Here is a 24,486-nt window from a genome sequence, read left to right on the forward strand (position 1 = left end):
ACTAGCAATAGTGAGGATATATTACCAAAAACAACTGGTGGGAGCTCTATTGTTGGTGCTAGGGAGGATAGGAATAAGACAGGGAAACATGCACCAACAGGGAATACAGTCACAGAAACCCAAGGCAAACGGAAACCAAGCGTGTGCACATACTATGTACTTGGTATCTGCAGACATGGGAAATCTGGAAAAACAGACGGGACGTGCAACTATGACCACCCTAGAAAATGCCATGCCCATATGACAACAGGAAAATGCAAACTCCCTTCCTGTAAGCTTTTTCACCCTGAAATGTGTACCTCTTCAGTACAGGAAAGACAGTGCTATAACTTAAATTGCCAGACACACCATCTAAAGGGGACAAAAAGATACAAAACATCCAGGCCATGGGAAAACCTGGGTAGCCACAGCAACTCAAGAGGGAGAGGTTTTTTAGTGCCAGGAAGAAAAAAAAACTGGCAGGAAATAGCAGAAATCGTACACCAAATCCAGCCATTTCTGGAGTGGAACCACAGTCGATGGCCTCCACTCCAAACCAACAGATACAGATACTAATGCCGGAAAAAAAATCCCCCCCCCAGTACCAACAATACCACCAGTCCGATGACATTCTTCTTTGCAAATATACAGGGTCTAAAGCCAGCAACAAACAACAGAATACCTTTCATCCGTGGACTGCTTGCAGAGGCAAAGGCAATGTTCACGGCTTTCACTGAGACCCATGTAAAGGATCACTTGGACAACGAAATATGGATCCCAGGTTACAACCTATACAGATGTGACAGAGTGAACAGGCAAAAGGGGGGGGGGGTTGGCCTGTACATTGCAGAGTCACTTGTTTGCACAGAACTGCTAAATGCCTCAAATGATGTAGTGGAAGTTTTAGCAGTAAAGGTCAAGAACCAAAACCTAGTCATTGTGGTAGTCTACAAGCCTCCGGATGCAACATCCCAGCAATTCCAGGAACAGCTGTTAAAAATTGACCACTGTCTGGAAAATCTTCCAGCTCCTGCACCCAACATCTTGCTCCTGGGGGATTTCAACTTAAGGCACCTAAAATGGAGGAATATAGCAAATAATATTGTTGCAGTAATAACACCAGGAGGCAGCTCTGATGAAAACTCACACTCACACGAGCTTTTAAATCTCTGCACAAAATTCAATTTAAACCAGCAAATAATAGAGCCTACTAGACTGGAGAATACACTAGACCTCATCTTCACTAACAATGATGATCTGATAAGAAATGTCACCATATCAAAAACAATATACTCGGATCACAACATAATTGAGGTTCAGACATGTATGCGTGGAGCCCCAGACCGACATAATGAGACTAGTCACGAGGGAGCATTCACCAAATTCAACTTCAATAACAAAAACATAAAGTGGGACCAAGTAAACCAAGTCCTAACCGATATAAGCTGGGAAGATATACAGTGGACCCCCGGTTAACGATATTTTTTCACTCCAGAAGTATGTTCAGGTGCCAGTACTGACCGAATTTGTTCCCATAAGGAATATTGTGAAGTAGATTAGTCCATTTCAGACCCCCAAACATACACGTACAAACGCACTTAAATAAATACACTTACATAATTGGTCGCATTCAGAGGTGATCGTTATGCGGGGGTCCACTGTACTAAGCAACACAGACCCCAACTTATGCCTAGAACAGATTAACTTGGTGGCACTCGATGTATGCACAAGGCTTATTCCTCTAAGAAAAAGGAGGAGTAGATGTAAAATAGAAAGAGACAGGCGCTTCCTTTACAGGCGAAGGAAAAGAATAACAGAGCGGCTAAAAGAGGTCAATATATCTGAAATGCATAGGGAGACACTGGTCAGAGAAATAGCAAGCATCGAACTTAAGCTAAAGGAATCTTATAGGAGTCAGGAATCGTGGGAAGAACTAAAAGCCATAAATGAAATCGAAAGAAACCCAAAGTATTTCTTCTCCTATGCCAAATCAAAGTTGAGAACAACCTCCTTAAATGAAGCTCTAGCTATTTGTATTTCTATTTCTAACTGTACTTGTATATTGGACAGCTTACCGTGTACGTTCCTGATTTATATTTATTGTTTGTGTTTGATAAGGGCGCCTACAACCCCATCCGTTTACAGTCTGCTTTATTGTCCAACTAATCCGTTTGAAACCAGTCAAGGGTTCGGACCAGTCAAGGGTTCGGACCAGTCAAGGGTTCGGACCAGTCGAAGGTTCGGAACCAGTCGAGGGTTCGGAACCAGTCTGATCTGATCAGTGGGTCACTTATTTAAAACATACTGACCAATCAGTTTCGTGAACAGCTCATCAGAGTAAAGTTGTAAGTACTCTAACTCCGGAGACTTATCGGTGATAGGACATTCTAGCAGGACACCACTACCAGTGACATCAAAATTGAAAGGATGTGGAGCGAATGTTGCACATGGGTCATCTGGCTTATCATCAAGGTTTTCAGTATTTTCTCTATCACTTGCGGCCACATTTGTCTTCAAGCCACTGAACTTGGGGTCAACATCACTTTCCTCAAAAAAGAGTTAATATGACGGGTGGTGAGTGAATCCCTGGTGTTCTCCATGCCGTTTGCAGTAGCTGCTGCTCAAATGAACTGGTGCTACCACAAGGTACTATAGAGTCCTAGATTTTCTAATGCAGTGCACATGGAGGCCTAGGCCTACCAGGCCTCTGGTACAAAATCTGAATGTAGGAAAAATAGTGTGTTGATTTATGTACAGAGTGCTAGCAGAGATGCATTGATCAGTGCTATGACAGTTAAAGGGTTAATGACCCTAGTGTAGTGGGTAAGATTTAAACCCCATTGACTAGCCACTCATAATAATAATAATATTATTATTATTATTAATAATAATAATAATTTTTATTTTAGCATGATACATATTTGTACAATAAATAAATAAATAAATAAATAAATAAATAAAAAGTATAACAATTGGGTGCACATGCCAAAAGCCCCTTTGTATGCAGAGCATTTTGGGCAAACTTAAGACTAACTTAAGATTAATTATTCTTTCTCTTTCTTTCTTTCAACACACCGGCCGTATCCCACCAAGGTGGGGTGGCCCAAAAGGAAAAACGAAAGGTTCTCCTTTTACATTTAGTAATATACATGTATACAGGAGAAGAGGTTACTAGCTCCTTGCTCCCGGCATTTTAGTCGCCTCTTACAACACGCATGGCTTACTGAGGAAGAATTCTGTTCCACTTCCCCATGGAGGTAAGAGGAAATAAACAAGAACAAGAACTAGAAAGAAAACAGAAGAAAACCCAGAGGGGTGTGTATATATATATGTTTGTACATGTATGTGTCCTAGGTAGTAGGTTGGTAGACAGCAACCACCCAGGGAGGTACTACCATCTTGCCAAGTGAGTGTAAAATGGAAACCTGTAATTGTTTTACATGATGGTAGGATTGCTGGTGTCTTTTTTTTTCTGTCTCATACACATGCAAGATTTCAGGTACGTCTTGCTACTTCTACTTACACTTAGGTCACACTACACATACATGTACAAGCATATATATACACACACCCCTCTGAGTTTTCTTCTATTTTCTTTCAGGTTCTTGTTCTTGTTTATTTCCTCTTACCTCCATGGGGAAGTGGAACAGAATTCTTCCTCCGTAAGCCATGCATGTTGTAAGAGGCGACTAAAATGCCAGGAGCGAGGGGCTAGTAATCCCTTCTAATGTATAAATTACTAAATTTAAAAAGAGAAACTTGTTTTTCTTTTTGGGCCACCCTGCCTCGGTGGGATACAGCCGGTTTGTTGAAAGAAGAAAGACATGTATATGTAGTGTGACCTAAGTGTAAGTAGAAGTAGCAAGACATACCTGAAATCTTGCATGTTCATGAGACAGAAAAAAAGACACCAGCAATCCTACCATCATGTAAAACAATTACAGGCTTTCATTTTACACTCACTTGGCAGGACGGTAGTACCTGGAAAATCCTAGAGGGACTAGTACCGAACTTGCACACGAAAATCACTCACTACGAAAGCAAAAGACTTGGCAGACGATGCAACATCCCCCCAATGAAAAGCAGGGGTGTCACTAGCACGTTAAGAGACCATACAATAAGTGTCAGGGGCCCGAGACTGTTCAGCTGCCTCCCAGCATACATAAGGGGGATTACCAACAGACCCCTGGCAGTCTTCAAGCTGGCACTGGACAAGCACCTAAAGTCGGTTCCTGACCAGCCGGGCTGTGGCTCGTACGTTGGTTTGCGTGCAGCCAGCAGTAACAGCCTGGTTGATCAGGCTCTGATCCACCAGGAGGCCTGGTCACAGACCGGGCCGCGGGGGCGTTGACCCCCAGAACTCTCTCCAGGTAAACCTCCCTGGGCGGTTGCTGTCTACCAACCTACTACCTAGGAAGATTAATTATTGTTATTATTATAATCATGGGGAGCACTAAACCTGTTGGATTATACAGCGCATGTGGGGGGGATGGAAGGTATTCAGGCTTAATTCAGGGAACCGGAGCACAGAACCAGTTCCCTAGATCAAAAGCCTGTCACCAGCATCAAGGAATCTTCCTTGAGGGGATTTAAGATTAATAAGGCAATAACAGTGCAAAATTGTACATATCGTCATTAGGTGAGTTACAATGAATACAAGAAAATTGAATATTCTGTTTGTTCGCACTATATGACTTTAATAAGTTTGGTAGGGAAGAATTATAATTTTTATTATTAAAAGTTATTAAGTTAAATATTTAACATAATTTCACTCATTACAGGGAGCTGATAGACTTAAGGAACCTCATTAATGTGATGGAGAGCAGTCTGGATATGAAGGCTTGGATCCTTGATGAACTGACTGAGAAACAACTGCTGGCTGCCATCAATGATGACTCTAACTCATGTAACAGTGACTCTGCCTGTTCTGATGCAGAGTCTGTGGTGAGTGTGTGTGTGTGTGTGTGTGTGTGTGTGTGTGTGTGTGTGTGTGTGTGTGTGTGTGTGTGTGTGTGTGTGTGTACTTGCCTAATTGTGGTTGCAGGGGTCGATTCATAGCTCCTGGCCCCATGTGTGTGTATTGTAGTATTGTATGTGTTACATGTTGTGTATTATGTGTGTGTGTGTGTGTGTGTGTATGTACTCACCTAGTTGAGGTTGCAGGGGTCGAGTCCAAGCTCGTGTGTGTGTGTGTGTTGTATGTATGTGTATGTTTGTGTGTGTGTGTACTCACCTGTTTGTGGTTGCAGGGGTCAAGACATAGCTCCTGGCCCGACCTCTTTACTGATCGCTACTAGGTCCTCTTTTGGCTTGCTCCATGAGCTTTATCATTCCTTGTCTTAAAATTGTGTATGGTTCCTGTCTCCACTACATCCCTTGCCAGACTATTTCACTTCCCAACAACTCTGTGACTAAAGAAATATTTCCTAACATCTCTTTGACTCGTCCGAGTCTTCAACTTCCAATTGTGGTCCCTTGTTTCTGTGTCTCATCTCTGGAACATCCTGTCTCTGTCCACCTTGTCAATTCTTTTCAGTATTTTGTATGTCACTGTCATGTCCCCCCTAACCCTCCTGTCCTCCAGTGTCGTCAGACTGATTTCCCTCAGCCTTTCTTAATAGGATATTACCCTTACCTCTGGAACTAGCCTTGTTGCAAATCTTTTCACTTCCTGTAATTTCTTGATGTGCTGGCCAGGTGAAGGTTCCAAATTGGTGCTGCACACTACAGTATGAGCCTGACATACACATTGTACAGTCTTGAATGATTCCTTACTCAGGTATTGGAATGCTATTCTCAGGTTTGCCAGGCGCCCATGTGCTGCAGCAGTTACTCAGTTTGCGGTCTTCTTTGTCCTTCTCCGATCTTCATGACTTTGCATTTGGTGGGGCTAAATTCGTAGAGCCAATTGCTGGACCAAGCTTCCAGTCTGTTCAGGTCTCTTTGTAGTTCTGCCTGGTCCTCATCTTATTTAATTTTTCTCATTAACTTCACATCATCTGCAAACAGGGACACTTCTGAGTCTATCCCTTCCATCATGTCATTCACATGTACTGAACCAGAAATAGCACTGGTCCTAGGACTGACCCTTGTGGAACCCCGCTCTTCACAGTGATACCTTGTCACATACCATGATTTGTTGTTGCCTCCCTGTTGTGTATTCTCTGATCCATTTCAGTGCCCTTCCTGTTATGCATGCCTGGTCCTTTAGCTCTTGCACTAATCTTGTGTGAGGAACTGTGTCGAAGGCCTTTTTGCAGTCCAAGAAAATGCAATCTACCCACCTCTCTCTCTCTCGTGTCTTACTTCCGTTACCTTGTCATAAAACTCCAGTAGGTTTGTGACACAAGATTTGCCTTCCCTGAATCTGTGCTGGTTGTCTTTAATAAGCTTGTTCCATTATAGGTGCTTCACCACTCTCCTTATAGTCTTCTCCACGACTTTGCATGCTATACATGTCAGTGACACTGGTCTGTAGTTTAGTGCCTTGTTTCTGTTGTGTGTGTGTGTGTACTCAACAATTTGTGGTTGCAGGGGTCGATTCACAGCTCCTGGCCCCACCTCTTTGCTGATTGTTACATCTCTGGTGTATGTTTACTTACATTTGTGGTTGCAGGGGTTGATTCATAGCTCCTGACCCCGTGTTTGAGTGTATGTGTGTATACTCACCTATATGTGGTTGCAGAGGTCGAAGCATTCATCTCTCCTTTCTAAGTTCTCCACCACTCTTCTTTAAATGTTTCTCCTACTTTAGCATTTAGGTCCCCAACCACAATTACACTCTCACTTTGTTCAAAGGTTCCTATCCATTCGCTTAACATCTCCCAAATCTCTCTCTCTCTCTCCTTGCTTCTATAGGTGCATACACACTATAGGTGCATACCCACTTTTCACATCCGACCCTTATTTTAATCCACATAATCCTTGAATTTACACATTGATATTGCCTATTCTCCTTCCATAACTGATCCTTCAACATTATTACTACCCCTTCCTTAGCTCTAAACTCTCTCAGATACTCCTGACTTAATCACATTTATTTCTCCCCACTGAAACTCGCCAACCCCCTTCAGCTTTTGTTTCGCTTAGGGCCAGGACATCCAGCTTCTTTTCATTTACAACATCAGCAATCATCTCTTTCTTATCATCTGCACTACATCCATGCACATTCAAGCATCCCAGTTTTATAAAGTTTTTCTTCTCTGTTTTAGTAAATGTATTCAGGAGAACGGGTTACTAGCCCATTGCTCCCAGCATTTTAGTTGCCTCATACAACACGCATGGCTTACGGAGGAAAGGTTCTTTTCCACTTCCCCATGGACAATAGAGGAAATAAACAAGAACAAGAGCTATTAAGAAAAATAAGAAAAAACCTAGATGTGTGTATGTATATATATGCATGTGCGTGCCTGTGTAATGTGACCTAAGTGTAAGTAGAAGTAGATATACCTCTTATCCAGCATGTTTATGAGACAGAAAAAAGACACCAGCAATCCTACCATCATGTAAAACAGCTATACAGGTTTCTGTTTCACAGTCACCTGGCAGGATGGTAGTACCTCCCTGGGTGGTTGCTGTTTACCAACCTACTATATGTATACACAGTGGTACCTCGAGTTTTGTACATAATTCGTTCCGGAAGGCTTTTCGAGTGCCGTTACCAAACGAATTTGTTCCCATGAGGAATAATGTAAATTAGATTAGTCCATTTCAGACCCCCAAAAATACACTTACAAAAGCACTTACAATAATACACTTACATAGTAATTGTTTGAGTTGGGAGCTGAACGAAACTCGGGGTACCTGTGTCTGTCTGTTGTGCCGAATAGGTAAAGCTTGTGATTTTGGCTTAAATAGCAATGCTCTTCTTGCCAAATAAGGCAAGCAAAAATTTGTGTATGCAATAATTTCGCAGAAATCATTCTGAGCCTAATGAAAAAAAATTATTTAATTGTGTTTATTATTAAATTATTGTAAACTTATCTAAAATATATTTAGTTAGATTAGGCTAAATTAAATTGCGCTTTTTATAATACGATTAAGTAGGTTTTCTAAGGTTCTTTTTGTACAAAATTATTAATTTTTACATTAGCATAAATGAAAAAAATATATCATGAAACACATAAGAGAAAATTTTAGAAAGGATTTAATTTTAAATCACATATATTCAGTAAGTTCACAGTAAACAGGTGGTATTGCATTATACAAAATAACCTTTGTGAAAAAATAGCATATGACTCTTCGGAATATTCTGGGTAAACTTTTGTAATCTTATTTCTTTTGTTTCTCAGTTTTCTTCTGCACTGATCAAGTCACACGACCTTAAAATTTGACTTAATTTTTAAAAAACTGTTTGAATGAACAAGTTTTGCCCAAATCTCTCTTACCAAATAGACTCCTTGACATGAGAGTTCACCACTTTTGATAATTTCATGAGAATTATTCTTCAGAAACAGTGAAATTACAAAAATAGAAGAAAAATAGAGATTCAAAATACAGTGGACCCTCAGTTAATGCCTTTATTCTGTTCCAGAGAGCTAGCCTTTATCCAATTTAGCCTTTAACTTGTTTGGCATTTTCTTCCTAAACAGGCCTGTTCGTCACAATTGAACACTTGTTGGAGTTTTAATTTTTCAGCCTCTGTGTACCCCTTAAAGTCCTGCACATATTTTTCAGCCACTTTTTTGTCAGAACTGGCAGCCTCACCATGCCTTATCATACCATACCACCATCACAATCGCTACCACCCTCTACCACCATCACAACCACTACCACCCTCTACCACCATCACAACCACTACCACCCTCTGCCACCATCACCATCACAACCACTACCACCATTGACAATTGCTACCACCCTCTACCACCATCACTACCACCATCACCACTACCACCCTCTACCACCATCACAATCACTACCACCCTCTACCATCACAATCGCTACTACCCTCTACCACCATCACTACCACCCTTTACCACCACAACTTTCGTATTTTTCTAGAAACTTTTTATTAAATTATATGTGTTTCTCACATTCTTTACCATAGGGCTGGCACTAGAAGCTTTCTTGGGGCCCATGGTGGCTTATTTAACAGTTACAAGCACCAAAAACAATGGAATAATACAAAATATATCGCATGTTCGAGCAGAATCGTCCTCACTGGAATTGTAAACAATGGCACACTGGCTGGTACACGGGGTGAGTGGCCGGGGCCACTCAGGGCACCGTGCCAACACGTTCGGGACAAAAGCTCCTAACCGAGTTTTTAGGTGTTATCCGAGCCAATTATTTTACACCAAAGTGAGGCGTTGTCCAATTTTGGTGTTAGCCGATGCAGGCGTTAACTGAGGGTCCACTGTATTGAGATACAAAAAAACATACTTTTAATCCAGCTATTCCATTAGAATGGAAACAAAGTATGTTAGATTATTCCTATAATAAACTCAAAAGAGTTAGTTAGTTTAATATGTTTATTATGCACCCCATACCCATCCTGTGGGCTGTAGTCAAAAGATTACAGAGGTACATAATTGGTCCAGGGACTGGACTCCAAAGTTTTGATAGCTGAGCAAGTTACAGAGGTAATGAACTCACAATTTACAAAGGTAATGAACTCAATTTACAAAGGTAATGAACTCCAGGTAGGTCTGGTCACAATCATGACAAGTTACAAAGGTATTTACAGATTACAGAGGTACGTAATGGGTCCAGGGACTGGGCCCCCAAAGTTTTGATAGCTGAACTAGGTACAAAGGTAATGAGCTCACAAGTTACAAAGGTAATGAATTCTGTAAGAATGGTTACTTATGTTTATACATGGCTACAATCATGAACAAATTATAGTGTAATGAGCAATTCACACTTCCACACCCGGTCACAACTGTAATGAGTTATTGGTGCAAATATTGATTGTTGAGACACACACACACACACACACACACAACATGTGGCAACAAAATGCAAGGAGGCAGAGGAGAGGTTTGTTCCCGAGGGAAACAGAAATAATGGGAAGAACAGAACGAGTCCTTGGTTCACCCAAGGTGTAGGGAGGCAAAAACTAGGTGTACTAGAGAATGAAAAAGATACAGAAGACAGAGAACTCAGGAAAATAAAGGGATTAGCCGAAGAGCCAGAAACGAATATGCACAGATAAGAAGGGAGGCTCAGCGACAATATGAAAATGACATAGCATAGAAAGTTAAGACTGACCCAAAGCTGTTGTACAGCCACATTAGGAGGAAAACAACAGTCAAGGACCAGGTAATCAGACTGAGGAAGGGTGATGGGGAATTCACAAGAAACGACCAAGAGGTATGTGAGGAGCTCAACACAAGATTTAAAGAAGTATTTACAGTGGAAACCAGTAGGACTCCAGGAAATCAGAACAGGGGGGTACACCAGCAAGTGCTGGATGAGGTACATATAACCAAGGAGGAAGTGAAGAAGCTGCTATGCGAACTTGACACCTCAAAGGCGGTGGGACCAGACAACATCTCTCCGTGGGTCCTTAAAGAGGGAGCAGAGATATTGTGTGTGCCATTAACAAAGATCTTCAACACATCATTTGAAACTGGGCAACTCCCTGAGGTATGGAAGATGGCAAATGTAGTCCCAATTTTTAAAAAGGGAGACAGACATGAGGCACTAAACTACAGACCTGTATCACTAACGTGTATAGTATGCAAGGTCATGGAGAAGATCATCAGGAGGAGAGTGGTGGAGCACCTGGAAAGAAACAAGTGTATAATTGACAACCAGCACGGTTTCAGGGAAGGAAAATCCTGTGTCACAAACCTACTAGAGTTTTATGACAAGGTGACAGAAGTAAGACAAGAGAGAGAGGGGTGGATCGACTGCATTTTTTTGGACTGCAAGAAGGCCTTCGACACAGTCCCTCACAAGAGGTTACTGCAAAAGCTAGAGGATCAGGCACACATAACAGGAAAGGCACTGCAATGGATCAGAGAATACCTGACAGGGAGGCAACAACGAGTCATGGTACGTGACGAGGTGTCAGAGTGGGCGCTTGTGACAAGCGGAGTTCCACAGGGGTCAGTCCTAGGACCTGTGCTGTTCTTGGTATATGTGAACGACATAACGGAAGGGATAGACTCAGAAGTGTCCTTGTTTGCAGATGATGTGAAGTTAATGAGAAGAATCAAATCGGATGAGGATCAGGCAGGACTACAAAGAGACCTGGACAGGCTACAAGCCTGGTCCAGCAACTGGCTCCTTGAGTTTAACCCTGCCAAATGCAAAGTCATGAAGATTGGGGAAGGGCAAAGAAGACCGCAGACACAATATAGTTTAGATGGCCAAAGACTGCAAACCTCACTCAAGGAAAAAGATCTGGGGGTGAGTATAACACCGAGCATATCTCCTGAGGCGCACAGCAATCAGATAACTGCTGCAGCATATGGACGCCTGGCAAACCTACGGATAGTGTTCCGATACCTCAGTAAGGATTCGTTCAAGACTCTGTATACCATTTACGTCAGGCCCATACTGGAGTATGCAGCACCAGTTTGGAATCCACACCTAGTCAAGCACGTCAAGAAATTAGAGAAAGTGTAAAGGTTTGCAACAAGGCTAGTCCCAGAGCTACGGGGATTGTCCTACAGAATTCTCCAAGGCCAATGGTATTGATGACTGGACAGACATTTTTCTTAACAAATTACTTAGACTATACAACAAACATTGTCCTATAAAAACGAAACAGATCACAAACAAACGGCTTGGTTGCCCATGGCTAACCAGCACCATTCTGAAATTCATTGACAAGAAACACCAATATGAAAAGCAATATAGACAGGGCTTAATACACAAAGATATTCTTAAACACTATTCATCAGTTCTCACCAAAGTAAAAAGAAAGCCAAACAACTATACTACTCCAGTAGATTCACAGACACTAGAGGAGATATAAAAAAGACCTGGAAAACACTCTCTCAGATTCTAGGGACCCACAAACTGAAAAAAAACAAGAATACAGTGGACCCCCGGTTAACGATATTTTTTCACTCCAGAAGTATGTTCAGGTGCCAGTACTGACCGAATTTGTTCCCATAAGGAATATTGTGAAGTAGATTAGTCCATTTCAGACCCCCAAACATACACGTACAAACGCACTTACATAAATACACTTACATAATTGGTCGCATTCGGAGGTGATCGTTATGCGGGGGGTCCACTGTATTGTCCTAACTAAACCTAATGAAACACCACTACATTCCACTGACACAGCTAACAAGATAAACGACTTCTTCTCAACCATAGGATCTAATCTCGCCAATAAAATCCCACATACTAATGCCCATGCCGGGGACTACCTAGATGGGAATTTCCCAAATTCCTTTTATCTTGCACCAACTGAGCCCTCGGAAGTCACCGAGATTATAAAGTCACTTAAAAACAACTCGGGGAATCTGTCTAATGTCCCACCATTACTGTACAAGCGAGCAGCCCATATCCTTTCGCATGCTATTTCATTACTTTTTAACAAGTCACTAGAAACTAGCACCTTCCCGAAACTACTCAAGATGGCAAGGGTTACACCAATACATAAAGGTGGTGACCCTACAGACTTAAACAACTATAGGCCATTATCAAACTTACCATTGCTATCCAAAATCTTTGAGAAACTCGTGCACAGGAGACTATATTCATTTATAACAGCACAAAACATACTCATCCCCTGCCAATTTGGATTTAGGAAAAATAAAAGCACTAATGATGCAATCATAAAAATGCTAGATCTGCTTTACACAGCATTGGAAAATAAGAAATATCCACTAGGAATTTTTATTGACCTAAGAAAAGCTTTTGACACAGTAGACCACGACATCCTACTCCACAAACTTGACCATTACGGTATAAGAGGCCATGCGCTTGCTTATTTCAAATCTTACCTTACTAATAGGTATCAGTATGTTACCATTAAAGACACAGCATCAACAACACGGCCACTTGATACTGGAGTTCCGCAGGGAAGTGTCTTTGGTCCCCTGCTCTTCCTCATATACATCAATGATCTTCCAAACGTATCCCAACACCTGAAACCCATTCTCTTTGCTGACGACACGACTTATGTCATCTCTCACCCTAATCTTGCCACCCTCAACACCATTGTTAACGAGGAGCTGATCAAAATATCGACTTGGATGACAGCCAATAAACTTACGCTTAACACTGACAAAACCTACTATATTATGTTTGGTAGCAGAGCAGGAGATGCACAAATTAACATTAAGATCGACAACACTCTAATTACCAGACATAATGAGGGCAAATTCCTAGGCCTATACCTTGACAACAACCTGAATTTCAGCACCCATATCCAACACATAACCAAAAAAGTATCCAAAACACTTGGGATCCTCTCCAAGATACGATACTACATGCCGCAAAATGCCCTTCTCACACTATACCACTCACTTATTTATCCATACCTCACCTATGCTATTTGTGCTTGGGGATCAACTGCAGCAACACACCTAAAGCCAATTATAACCCAACAAAAAGCTGCAGTAAGAATAATCACTAAATCCCATCCCTGGCAACACACCCCCCCCACTCTTCATAGATCTAAACTTACTCCCTGTTCAGTACATCCACACTTACTACTGTGCAATCTACATCTACAGGAACTTAAACTCCAATATCAACCTTGACCTAAAACGCTTTCTTGATAATTGTGACAGAACCCACAGGCATAACACCAGACACAAACATCTCTACGACATTCCCCATGTCCGACTAAACCTTTACAAAAATTCAATGTATGTCAAAGGCCCTAAAATCTGGAACACCCTACCTGAGAACTCTAGACCTGCAGACACATTCATCACCTTCAAAACTACCATTAGAAAACATCTTATCTCCCTGATAAACCCCATCAACTAACTACACGAATACCACCTGGTGGTTCACACTTACACTCACTCACCCATTTGACCATAAACAGAAATATTAATCTCAATCTTAAAATAATGAATCCTATGATACTCCAATACTGAAACTATGTATTGTGCCAAAACAAAAGCATTCACATTGCTAAACTCACAAACTAGTATTTAGTCACTTAGCCATAATACCAACTTACCTCATAATTTGTAATATTTTAAAATAAAGAATTAAACTAAGTCTGCCCGAAATGCCTAGCCATGCTAGGCGTTCTAGTGGTACACTCTGTAATCATTATTTAACTACATGTAAACCACACAACAACCAAATTCTGTAAATTCAACATTGTAATCTTTATAGAGAATAAACTTTATAGAGAATAAATCGGCCTGACGACACTAGAGGACAGGAGGGTCAGGGGAGACATGATAACGACATATAAGGTACTGCGCGGAATAGACAAGGTGGACAAAGATGGGATGTTCCAGAGAGGGGACACAGACACAAGAGGTCACAATTGGAAGTTGAAGACTCAGATGAATCAATGAGATGTTAGGAAGTATTTCTTCAATCATAGAGTAGTCAGACCGTGGAATAGCCTAGAAAGTGAAGTAGTGGAGGCGGGAACCATACATAGTTTTAAGGCGAGGTATGATAAAGCTCATGGGGCAGGGAGAGAGAGGACCTAGTAGCAATCAGCGAAGAGGCGGGGCCAGGAGCTATGACTCTACCCCTGCAACCACAAATAGGTGAGTACAAATAGGTGAGTACACACACACACACACACACACACACAGAGGAGCAAAGCTCCTGATCATGGGTGACTTTAACCACAAGGAGATCGATTGGGAGAACTTGGACCCGCATGGGGGCCAAGATACATGGAGGGCTAAGATGATGGAGGTGGTACTGGAAAACTTCATGTACCAACACGTAAGGGACACTACAAGAGAGAGAGAGGAGATGATGAACCAGCAAGGCTGGACTTAGTATTCACCTCGAGTAGTGCAGATATCGAGGACATCACATATGAAAGACCCCTTGGGGCCAGCGACCATGTGATTTTAAGCTTCGAATACACAGTAGAGCTACAAGTGGAGGGAGAAGCAGGAAGGCCAGGACGAATGAAGCCAAACTACAAGAAAGGGGACTACACAGGAATGAGGAACTTCCTGAATGGGGTTCAGTGGGACAGAGAACTGGCAGGGAAGCCAGTTAATGAGATGATGGAATATGTAGCAACAAAATGCAAGGAGGCTGAGGAGAGGTTTGTACCCAAGGGTAACAGGAATAATGAAAAAGCCAGGATGAGCCCATAGTTCACCCAAAGGTGCAGGGAGGCAAAAACCAAGTGTGCTAGGGAATGGAAGAAATATAGAAGGCAAAGGACCCAGGAGAATAAGGAGAGCAGTCGTAGAGCCAGAAACGAATATGCACAGATAAGAAGGGAGGCCCAAAGACAATATGAAAATGACATAGCAGCAAAAGCCAAATCTGACCCGAAACTGTTATACAGCCACATCAGGAGGAAAACAACAGTCAAGGACCAGGTAATCAGGCTAAGGAAGGAAGGAGGAGAGACAACAAGAAATGACCGTGAAGTATGTGAGGAACTCAACAAGAGATTCAAAGAAGTGTTCACAGAGGAGACAGAAGGGGCTCCAGAAAGACGGAGAGGTGGGGCACACCACCATGTGCTGGACACAGTGCACACAACCGAGGAAGAAGTGAAGAGGCTTCTGAGTGAGCTAGATACCTCAAAGGCAATGGGGCCAGATAACATCTCCCCATGGGTATTGAGAGAGGGAGCAGAGGCACTATGTGTACCCCTAACAACAATATTCAATACATCTATCGAAACAGGGAGATTGCCTGAGGCATGGAAGACAGCAAATGTAGTCCCAATCTTTAAAAAAGGAGACAGACATGAAGCACTAAACTACAGACCAGTGTCATTGACATGTATAGTATGCAAAATCATGGAGAAGATTATCAGGAGAAGAGTGGTGGAACACCTAGAAAGGAATGATCTCATCAACAGCAGTCAACATGGTTTCAGGGATGGGAAATCCTGTGTCACAAACCTACTGGAGTTCTATGACATGGTGACAGCAGTAAGACAAGAGAGAGAGGGGTGGGTGGATTGCATATTCTTGGACTGCAAGAAGGCATTTGACACAGTTCCACACAAGAGATTGGTGCAAAAACTGGAGGACCAAGCAGAGATAACAGGGAAGGCACTACAATGGATCAGGGAATACTTGTCAGGAAGACAACAGCGAGTCATGGTATGTGGCGAGGTGTCAGAGTGGGAACCTGTGACCAGCGGGGTCCCACAGGGGTCAGTCCTAGGACCAGTGCTGTTTCTGGTATTTGTGAACGACATGACGGAAGGAATAGACTCTGAGGTGTCCCTGTTTGCAGATGACGTGAAGTTGATGAGAAGAATTCACTCGATCGAAGACCAGGCAGAACTACAAAGGGATCTGGACATGCTGCAGACCTGGTCCAGCAATTGGCTCCTGGAGTTCAATCTCACCAAGTGCAAAGTCATGAAGATTGGGGAAGGGCAAAGAAGACCGCAGACGGAGTACAGTCTAGGGGGCCAGAGACTACAAACCTCATTCAAGGAAAAAGATCTTGGGGTGAGTATAACACCAGGCACATCTCCTGAAGTGCACATCAACCAAATAACTGCTGCAGCATATGGGCGCCTGGCAAACCTCAGAACAGCATTCCGACATCTTAATAAGGAATCATTCAGGACCCTGTACACCATGTACGTTAGGCCCATATTGGAGTATGCGGCACCAATTTGGAACCCACACCTAGCCAAGCATGTAAAGAAACTAGAGAAAGTGCAAAGGTTTGCAACAAGACTAGTCCCAGAGCTAAGAGGTATGTCCTACGAGGAGAGGTTAAGGGAAATCAACCTGACGACACTGGAGGACAGGAGAGATAGGGGGGACATGATAACGACATACAAAATACTGAGAGGAATTGACAAGGTGGACAAAGACAGGATGTTCCAGAGATTGGACACAGTAACAAGGGGACACAGTTGGAAGTTGAAGACACAGATAAATCACAGGGATGTTAGGAAGTATTTCTTCAGCCACAGAGTAGTCAGTAAGTGGAATAGTTTGGGAAGCGATGTAGTGGAGGCAGGATCCATACATAGCTTTAAGCAGAGGTATGATAAAGCTCACGGTTCAGGGAGAGTGACCTAGTAGCGATCAGTGAAGAGGCGGGGCCAGGAGCTCGGACTCAACCCCTGCAACCTCAACTAGGTGAGTACACACACACACACACACACACACACACACACACACCCACGGTGTCACGCCGTCGGTGCTCCGGGGATTTAAGTGTTTTTGAGGGCTACAAGTGTTCTGCAAGGGTTGCTAAGTGTGTCAGGGTAGTCAACAATCCTAGAAGTGTTTTTTTTAATTGCCTGAGCCACACAAGTGTGGGGAGAGCCACAATTTTGAAAGTGATCTGGAAAATAAAAGCGTTGTGGCGCAGGCTAGTGTGAAGGCGGCGTTGCCAAGTGTCACCCAAGATTTTAATAAAGTGAAACAATAGTGTGACCAGTGAAAGAAATACAGTGAATAGGGTACATTATTAACGAGAAGAAATTGAGGTGGATCTAGCCAGAACGTACATCGAGCTGGATCTATCCAGGACGTCACATCGACCTGGACAATCTACACTGCTACAGCTGCAATACAAGTACTGTATCACCTATGAGTGGTTGTTTGGGTGTGGGGTCCAGGTTCCAATTTAACCGCCAAGCTGAATGTGAATGGTCTAACTCTCATAGCACGATAAAGAATAGGCACTCAAGTATTCAATAAGGTTTAGCAAATGGTAATCCATTGAACAAGGCGATTAAGTCACTATAAGCAGGCGATATAGGCAACACTGCAAGGGAGTCAGGTCACATAGGTTGTGGACACAAGGACAACTGAGAATCTACATTACACTCCAAGCACAAGCCACCTACTTTTCAGACACATAATAATCCCACACATAATTCGACACATAATTACACACACACACACACACACACACACACACACACACACACACACACACACACACACACACACACACACACACACACACACACACACACACATACACACACACACACCCACACACACCCCCCCCCCCCCCACCACACACACACACACACACACATACACACACCCACATACACACACACACACACACACACACACACACACACACACTCACACACACACACACACACACACACACACACGCACACACACACTGTAAGTGCGGTAAATCCCAGGAGGTTGGTCAGGTCACAAGAAGGTGTGGGCAGCCAAGGACCACTGAGACTTACCTTAAACGCACAAGCCACCTACCTTTCAGTACATAATAAACCCACATAATTCCACACACAATTACACACAAAATTACACACTCACACACACACACACACACACACACACACACACACACACACACACACACACACACACACACACACACACACACACACACACACACACACACACTCCCCCCTCACCACCGACATCTCACTACTTCCCCTGATCCATCACCTCCCTCGATCACCCTCCCCTCCCCCGTTCACCCCAAACCCTCCCCACCCCTCCCCCCACAGCTCCCAAATCGCCACAGTACCTCCACTACTTCCCCCCCCCCACACTCTGACACACACACTACTAACCTAACATACAGAACTACATAGGTTTCCCACTCTGAGGCAATCAGGATAAAACAAAAATGGGTTGCCAGAGAGCAACAAGAAAAACCAAGGGACAGGAGGAGGAAAATGCAAAGGAAGATTGGGCAGCAGAGCTCATAAAAAGGGATCATGAATGGGAAAAGAAACTAGAAGAACTTAGCATGAGAATGGAAGAGAGGATAGATATGGAAAGCAGGAAGTGGGAGGTGCATGTCAAAACAGCAGAAGCTAGGATACAGAGTTTAGAAGAGGAACTGAAAAATCTGAAACAGCATAAAGAACTAAAGAACATTTTGGGATTGACATCAGAGACTGCTACCTCAGCCACAAATAAGGGGACTGTAGGGAAAGAAGGGGCACAACTGCATGGAGATGCTCTATCAGAGGAGACTGTAGCAAATGAAAGAGCTAAGCTTTATGTGGAGGCCCTAACAGACAACAACAGAGCCCAAGGAAAGCCGAGAAGGGAAAATGACAGGCCACTGAGCCCAAGTACATTAGCCAGTGAAACTGATGAAAGGAAAGCTGCAGTGGAGGAAACCAAATTAAATGAGGGGATACACAGGGATATGCAGTGGGAGAATGAAAGGGTGAGGTCAGTCTTTGTGTATGGGCTCCAGGAAGTCGAAGGGGAAACATATGAAGCAAGAAAACAAGGGGAAAAAAAAGCAATTGAAAGCATCATGAAAGCAATAGGAGAAGACGATATGACCCAGCTGGAAAATTTTCGGAGAATAGGGGGGTTTGTAAAAAAAAGAACCCGGCCAGTGAGAGTGACCTTCAAGGCAGAAGCGACTCGGACCAGGATACTGCAGGAGAAAGCACGATTAAGGGACATGACGGCATACAGGAGGGTGTATCTCGACCGCGACAGAACACAAGAAGAAAGGAAGAAACTGAGAGAGATGGTACAAAGGCGAAAGGAGGAAAGAGAGGGGATGGAGAAGACAGACAGGAGATCCCAGACCCAGGAAGAAGATCTAATACAGCCTCCCTCACAACTTTCTATAGAAGCCTCCCAACCAGGTCAACCCCAGTGCAACCAAACACTCTAAATCAAAACACCCATGTCACATCCAATGCCCCCACCCACTACATTACAAACTTCACCCCCACAGCAACAACCCATAGTTCCTTACCAGGTCTCCCACTTCCCCAACCCCAATATACTTCCCAGACCACAGTCTTAGAAAAGAAGTTGAAGGTGTGGTATACAAATGCAGATGGAATAACAAACAAGTATGAGGAGTGGCACGAAAGAATCAAAGAGACATCCCCAGACATAATAGCACTCACAGAAACAAAACTCACCAGAATAATAACAGATTCAATCTTTCCATCCGGATATCAAATCTTCAGGAAAGACAGAGGGAGGAGAGGGGGAGGAGGAGTTGCACTGCTCATTAAAAACCAGTGGGGTTTTGAGAAAATGGAAGGAATGGATGGCATGGGCGAAAGGGACTACTTAGTAGGAACAATCCAGTCTGAGGGACATAAGGTGATAATTGCAGTAATGTACAACCCACCACAGAACTGCAGGAGGCCAAGAGAAGAATACGATGAGAGCAACAGAGCAATGATCAACACACTAGCCGAGGTGGCCAGGAGAGCACACATGGGGGGAGCAAAGTTACTAGTTATGGGTGATTTCAATCACAAGGAGATTGACTGGGAAAACCTGGAGCCCCATGGGGGTCCCGAAACATGGAGAGCCAAGATGATGGATGTGGTACTGGAGAACCTCATGCATCAACATGTTAGAGACACTACCAGAGAGAGAGGAGAGGATGAACCAGCAAGGTTGGACCTTGTATTCACCATGAGTAGTTCGGACATCGAGGGTATCATGTATGAAAGGCCCCTGGGAGCTAGTGATCATGTGGTTCTGTGCTTCGACTACATAGTTGAGCTCCAAGTGGAGAGAGTAGCAGGAATAGGCTGGGAAAAACCAAACTACAAAAGGGGGAACTACTCAGGCATGAGGAACTTCCTTCAAGACATTCAGTGGGAGAGGGAACTGACAGGAAAACCAGTACAAGAAATGATGGACTATGTAGCAACAAAATGCAAGGAGGCAGAGGAGAGGTTTGTTCCCAAGGGAAACAGAAATAATGGGAAGAACAGAACGAGTCCTTGGTTCACCCAAAGGTGTAGGGAGGCAAAAACTAGGTGTAATAGAGAATGGAAAAGGTACAGAAGACAGAGAACTCAGGAAAATAAAGAAATCAGCCGAAGAGCCAGAAACGAATATGCACAGATAAGAAGGGAGGCTCAGAGACAATATGAAAATGACATAGCATCAAAAGTAAAGACTGACCCGAAGCTGTTGTACAGCCACATCAGGAGGAAAACAACAGTCAAGGACCAGGTAATCAGACTGAGGAAGGGGGATGGGGAATTCACAAGAAACGACCGAGAGGTATGTCAGGAGCTCAACACAAGATTTAAAGAGGTATTTACAGTGGAAACCAGTAGGACTCCAAGAAATCAGAACAGGGGGGCACACCAGCAAGTGCTGGATGAGGTACATATAACCAAGGAGGAGGTGAAGAAGCTGCTATGCGAACTTGACACCTCAAAGGCGGTGGGACCAGACAACATCTCTCCATGGGTCCTTAAAGAGGGAGCAGAGATATTGTGTGAGCCATTAACAAAGATCTTCAACACATCATTTGAAACTGGGCAACTCCCTGAGGTATGGAAAATGGCAAATGTAGTCCCAATTTTTAAAAAGGGAGACAGACATGAGGCACTAAACTACAGACCTGTATCTCTAACGTGTATAGTATGCAAGGTCATGGAGAAGATCATCAGGAGGAGAGTGGTGGGGCACCTGGAAAGAAACAAGTGTATAATTGACAACCAGCACGGTTTCAGGGAAGGAAAATCCTGTGTCACAAACCTACTAGAGTTTTATGACAAGGTGACAGAAGTAAGACAAGAGAGAGAGGGGTGGATCGACTGCGTATTTTTGGACTGCAAGAAGGCTTTCGACACAGTTCCTCACAAGAGGTTACTGCAAAAGCTAGAGGACCAGGCACACATAACAGGAAAGGCACTGCAATGGATCAGAGAATATCTGACAGGGAGGAAACAACGAGTCATGGTACGCGACGAGGTGTCAGAGTGGGCGCCTGTGACAAGCGGGGTTCCACAGGGGTCAGTCCTAGGACCTGTGCTGTTCTTGGTATACGTGAACGACATAACGGAAGGGATAGACTCAGAAGTGTCCTTGTTTGCAGACGATGTGAAGTTAATGAGAAGAATCGAATCGGACGAGGATCAGGCAGGACTACAAAGAGATCTGGACAGGCTACAAGCCTGGTCCAGCAACTGGCTCCTAGAATTTAACCCTGCCAAATGCAAAGTCATGAAGATTGGGGAAGGGCAAAGAAGACCGCAGACACAATATAGTTTAGATGGCCAAAGACTGCAAACCTCACTCAAGGAAAAAGATCTGGGGGTGAGTATAACACCGAGCATATCTCCTGAGGCGCACATCAATCAGATAACTGCTGCAGCATACGGGCGCCTGGCAAACCTACGGATAGCGTTCCGATACCTCAGTAAGGATTCGTTTAAGACTCTGTACACCATCTACGTCAGGCCCATACTGGAGTATGCAGCACCAGTTTGGAATCCACACCTAGTCAAGCACGTCAAGAAATTAGAGAAAGTGCAAAGGTTTGCAACAAGACTAGTCCCAGAGCTACGGGGATTGTCCTATGAAGAAAGGTTGAGGGAAATCGGCCTGACGACACTGGAGGCCAGGAGGGTCAGGGGAGACATGATAACGACATATAAAATACTGCGCGGAATAGACGAGGTGGACAAAGACGGGATGTTCCAGAGATGGGACACAGACACAAGAGGTCACAATTGGAAGTTGAAGACTCAGATGAATCAAAGAGATGTTAGGAAGTATTTCTTCAGTCATAGAGTAGTCAGGCCATGGAATAGCCTAGAAAGTGATGTGGTGGAGGCAGGAACGATACATAGTTTTAAGGCGAGGTATGATAGAGCTCATGGGGCAGGGAGAGAGAGGACCTAGTAGCAATCAGCGAAGAGGCGGGGCCAGGAGCTGTGACTCGACCCCTGCAACCACAAATAGGTGAGTACAAATAGGTGAGTACACACAGTAGAGCTGCAAGTGGAGAGAGTAACAGGAGTTGAATGGGAAAAGCCTGACTATAAAAGAGGGGACTACATAGGGTTGAGAAACTTCCTGCAGGAGGTCCCATGGGACAGAGAACTGTCAGGAAAGCTAGTAAATGAAATGATGGAATATGTAACAACAAAATGCAAGGAGGCAGTGGAAAGGTTTATTCCCAAGGGCAACAGAAACAACGGGAAGACCAGAACGAGCCCCTGGTTTACCCGACGGTGTAAGAAGGCAAAAACAAAGTGCAATAGAGAATGGAAAAAGTACAGAAGGCAGAGAACACACGAAAATAGGAAGATCAGTCGCAGAGCCAGGAACGAGTACGCACAGGTAAGGAGGGAGGCCCAGCGACAGTATGAAAATGACATAGCATCGAAAATCATGACTGACCCGAAACTGTTGTATAGCCACATCAGGAGGAAGACAACAGTCAAAGACCAGGTGATCAGATTAAGGACAGAAGGGGGAGAACTCACAAGAAATGACCAGGAAGTATGTGAGGAGCTAAACAGGAGATTTAAGGAAGTTTTTACAGTAGAGACAGGAAGGGCTGTGGGAAGTCAGTACAGAAGGGAACATCAAGAGGGAATATACCACCAAGTGTTGGATGACATATGAACAACCGAGGAGGAGGTGAAGAAGCTGCTAAGTGACCTTGATACCTCAAAGGCGATGGGACCGGACAACATCTCCCCATGGGTCCTTAGAGAAGGAGCAGAGATGCTGTGCGTGCCTCTAACCACAATCTTCAACACATCCCTTGAAACTGGGCAACTACCTGAGAAATGGAAGACAGCAAATGTAGTCCCCATATTTAAGAAAGGAAACAGAAACGAGGCGCTAAACTACAGACCTGTCTCTGACATGTATTGTGTGCAAAGTCATGGAGAAGATTATCAGGAGGAGAGTGGTCAAACACCTGGAATGGAAGAAGATTATAAATGAAAACCAGCATGGGTTCATGGAAGGCAAATCCTGTGTCACAAACCTTCTGGAGTTTTATGACAAGGTAACAGAAGTAAGACACGAGAGAGAGGGGTGGGTTGATTGCATTTTCCTGGACTGCAGGAAGGCCTTTGACACAGTTCCTCACAAGAGATTAGTGCAAAAGCTGGAGGATCAGGTGCATATAACAGGGAGGGCACTGCAATGGATCAGAGAATACCTGACAGGGAGGCAACAACGAGTCATGGTACGTGAAGAGGTATCACAGTGGGTACCTGTGACGAACGGGGTCCCACAGGGGTCGATTATAGGACCAGTGCTATTTTTGATATATGCGAATGACATGATGGAAGGAATACGACTCTGAAGTGTCCCTATTCGCAGATGATGTGAAGCTGATGAGAAGAATTAAATCGGATGAGGATGAGGCAGGACTGCAAAGAGACCTGTACAGGCTGGACATGTGGTCCAGAAACTGGCTTCTCGAATTCAATCCTGCCAAATGCAAAAGTTTGTAATGAACTCACAAAAAAACTGAAAAGAAAATTAGATGATGTAATTGAAACCATTGACTGGACTGAACATGCTAATAACAGTTCCGTAACTTATCAGATGAAACATCACATAAAATTACAACCACTGCTCTAGGTTTTGGTCTAAGTTTTGCAACTTCTAAAAAAAACTCAGTAATGTGGAAATTGCAAAAACAAAGTTTTTTAACTTGGAAAAATACACTGATTTATCCATTGATGCAATT

At 43.6% G+C, this 24,486-nt stretch overlaps 1 protein-coding gene across 1 annotated transcript in view; it reads left to right on the forward strand.

The window, feature by feature from the left end:
• LOC128704445 (regulator of G-protein signaling 9-binding protein) overlaps positions 1-24,486 on the forward strand; it is a 73,819-nt gene that overhangs the window by 41,232 nt on the left and 8,101 nt on the right. Inside the window, exon 6 of the mRNA XM_070102983.1 lies at positions 4,761-4,923. Coding sequence (XP_069959084.1) covers positions 4,761-4,923 — 163 coding nt within the window. The remainder of the gene's footprint in view (positions 1-4,760; positions 4,924-24,486) is intronic.

The sequence above is a fragment of the Cherax quadricarinatus genome, chromosome 84, assembly GCF_038502225.1.
Source record: "Cherax quadricarinatus isolate ZL_2023a chromosome 84, ASM3850222v1, whole genome shotgun sequence".
NCBI lineage: Eukaryota > Metazoa > Arthropoda > Malacostraca > Decapoda > Parastacidae > Cherax > Cherax quadricarinatus.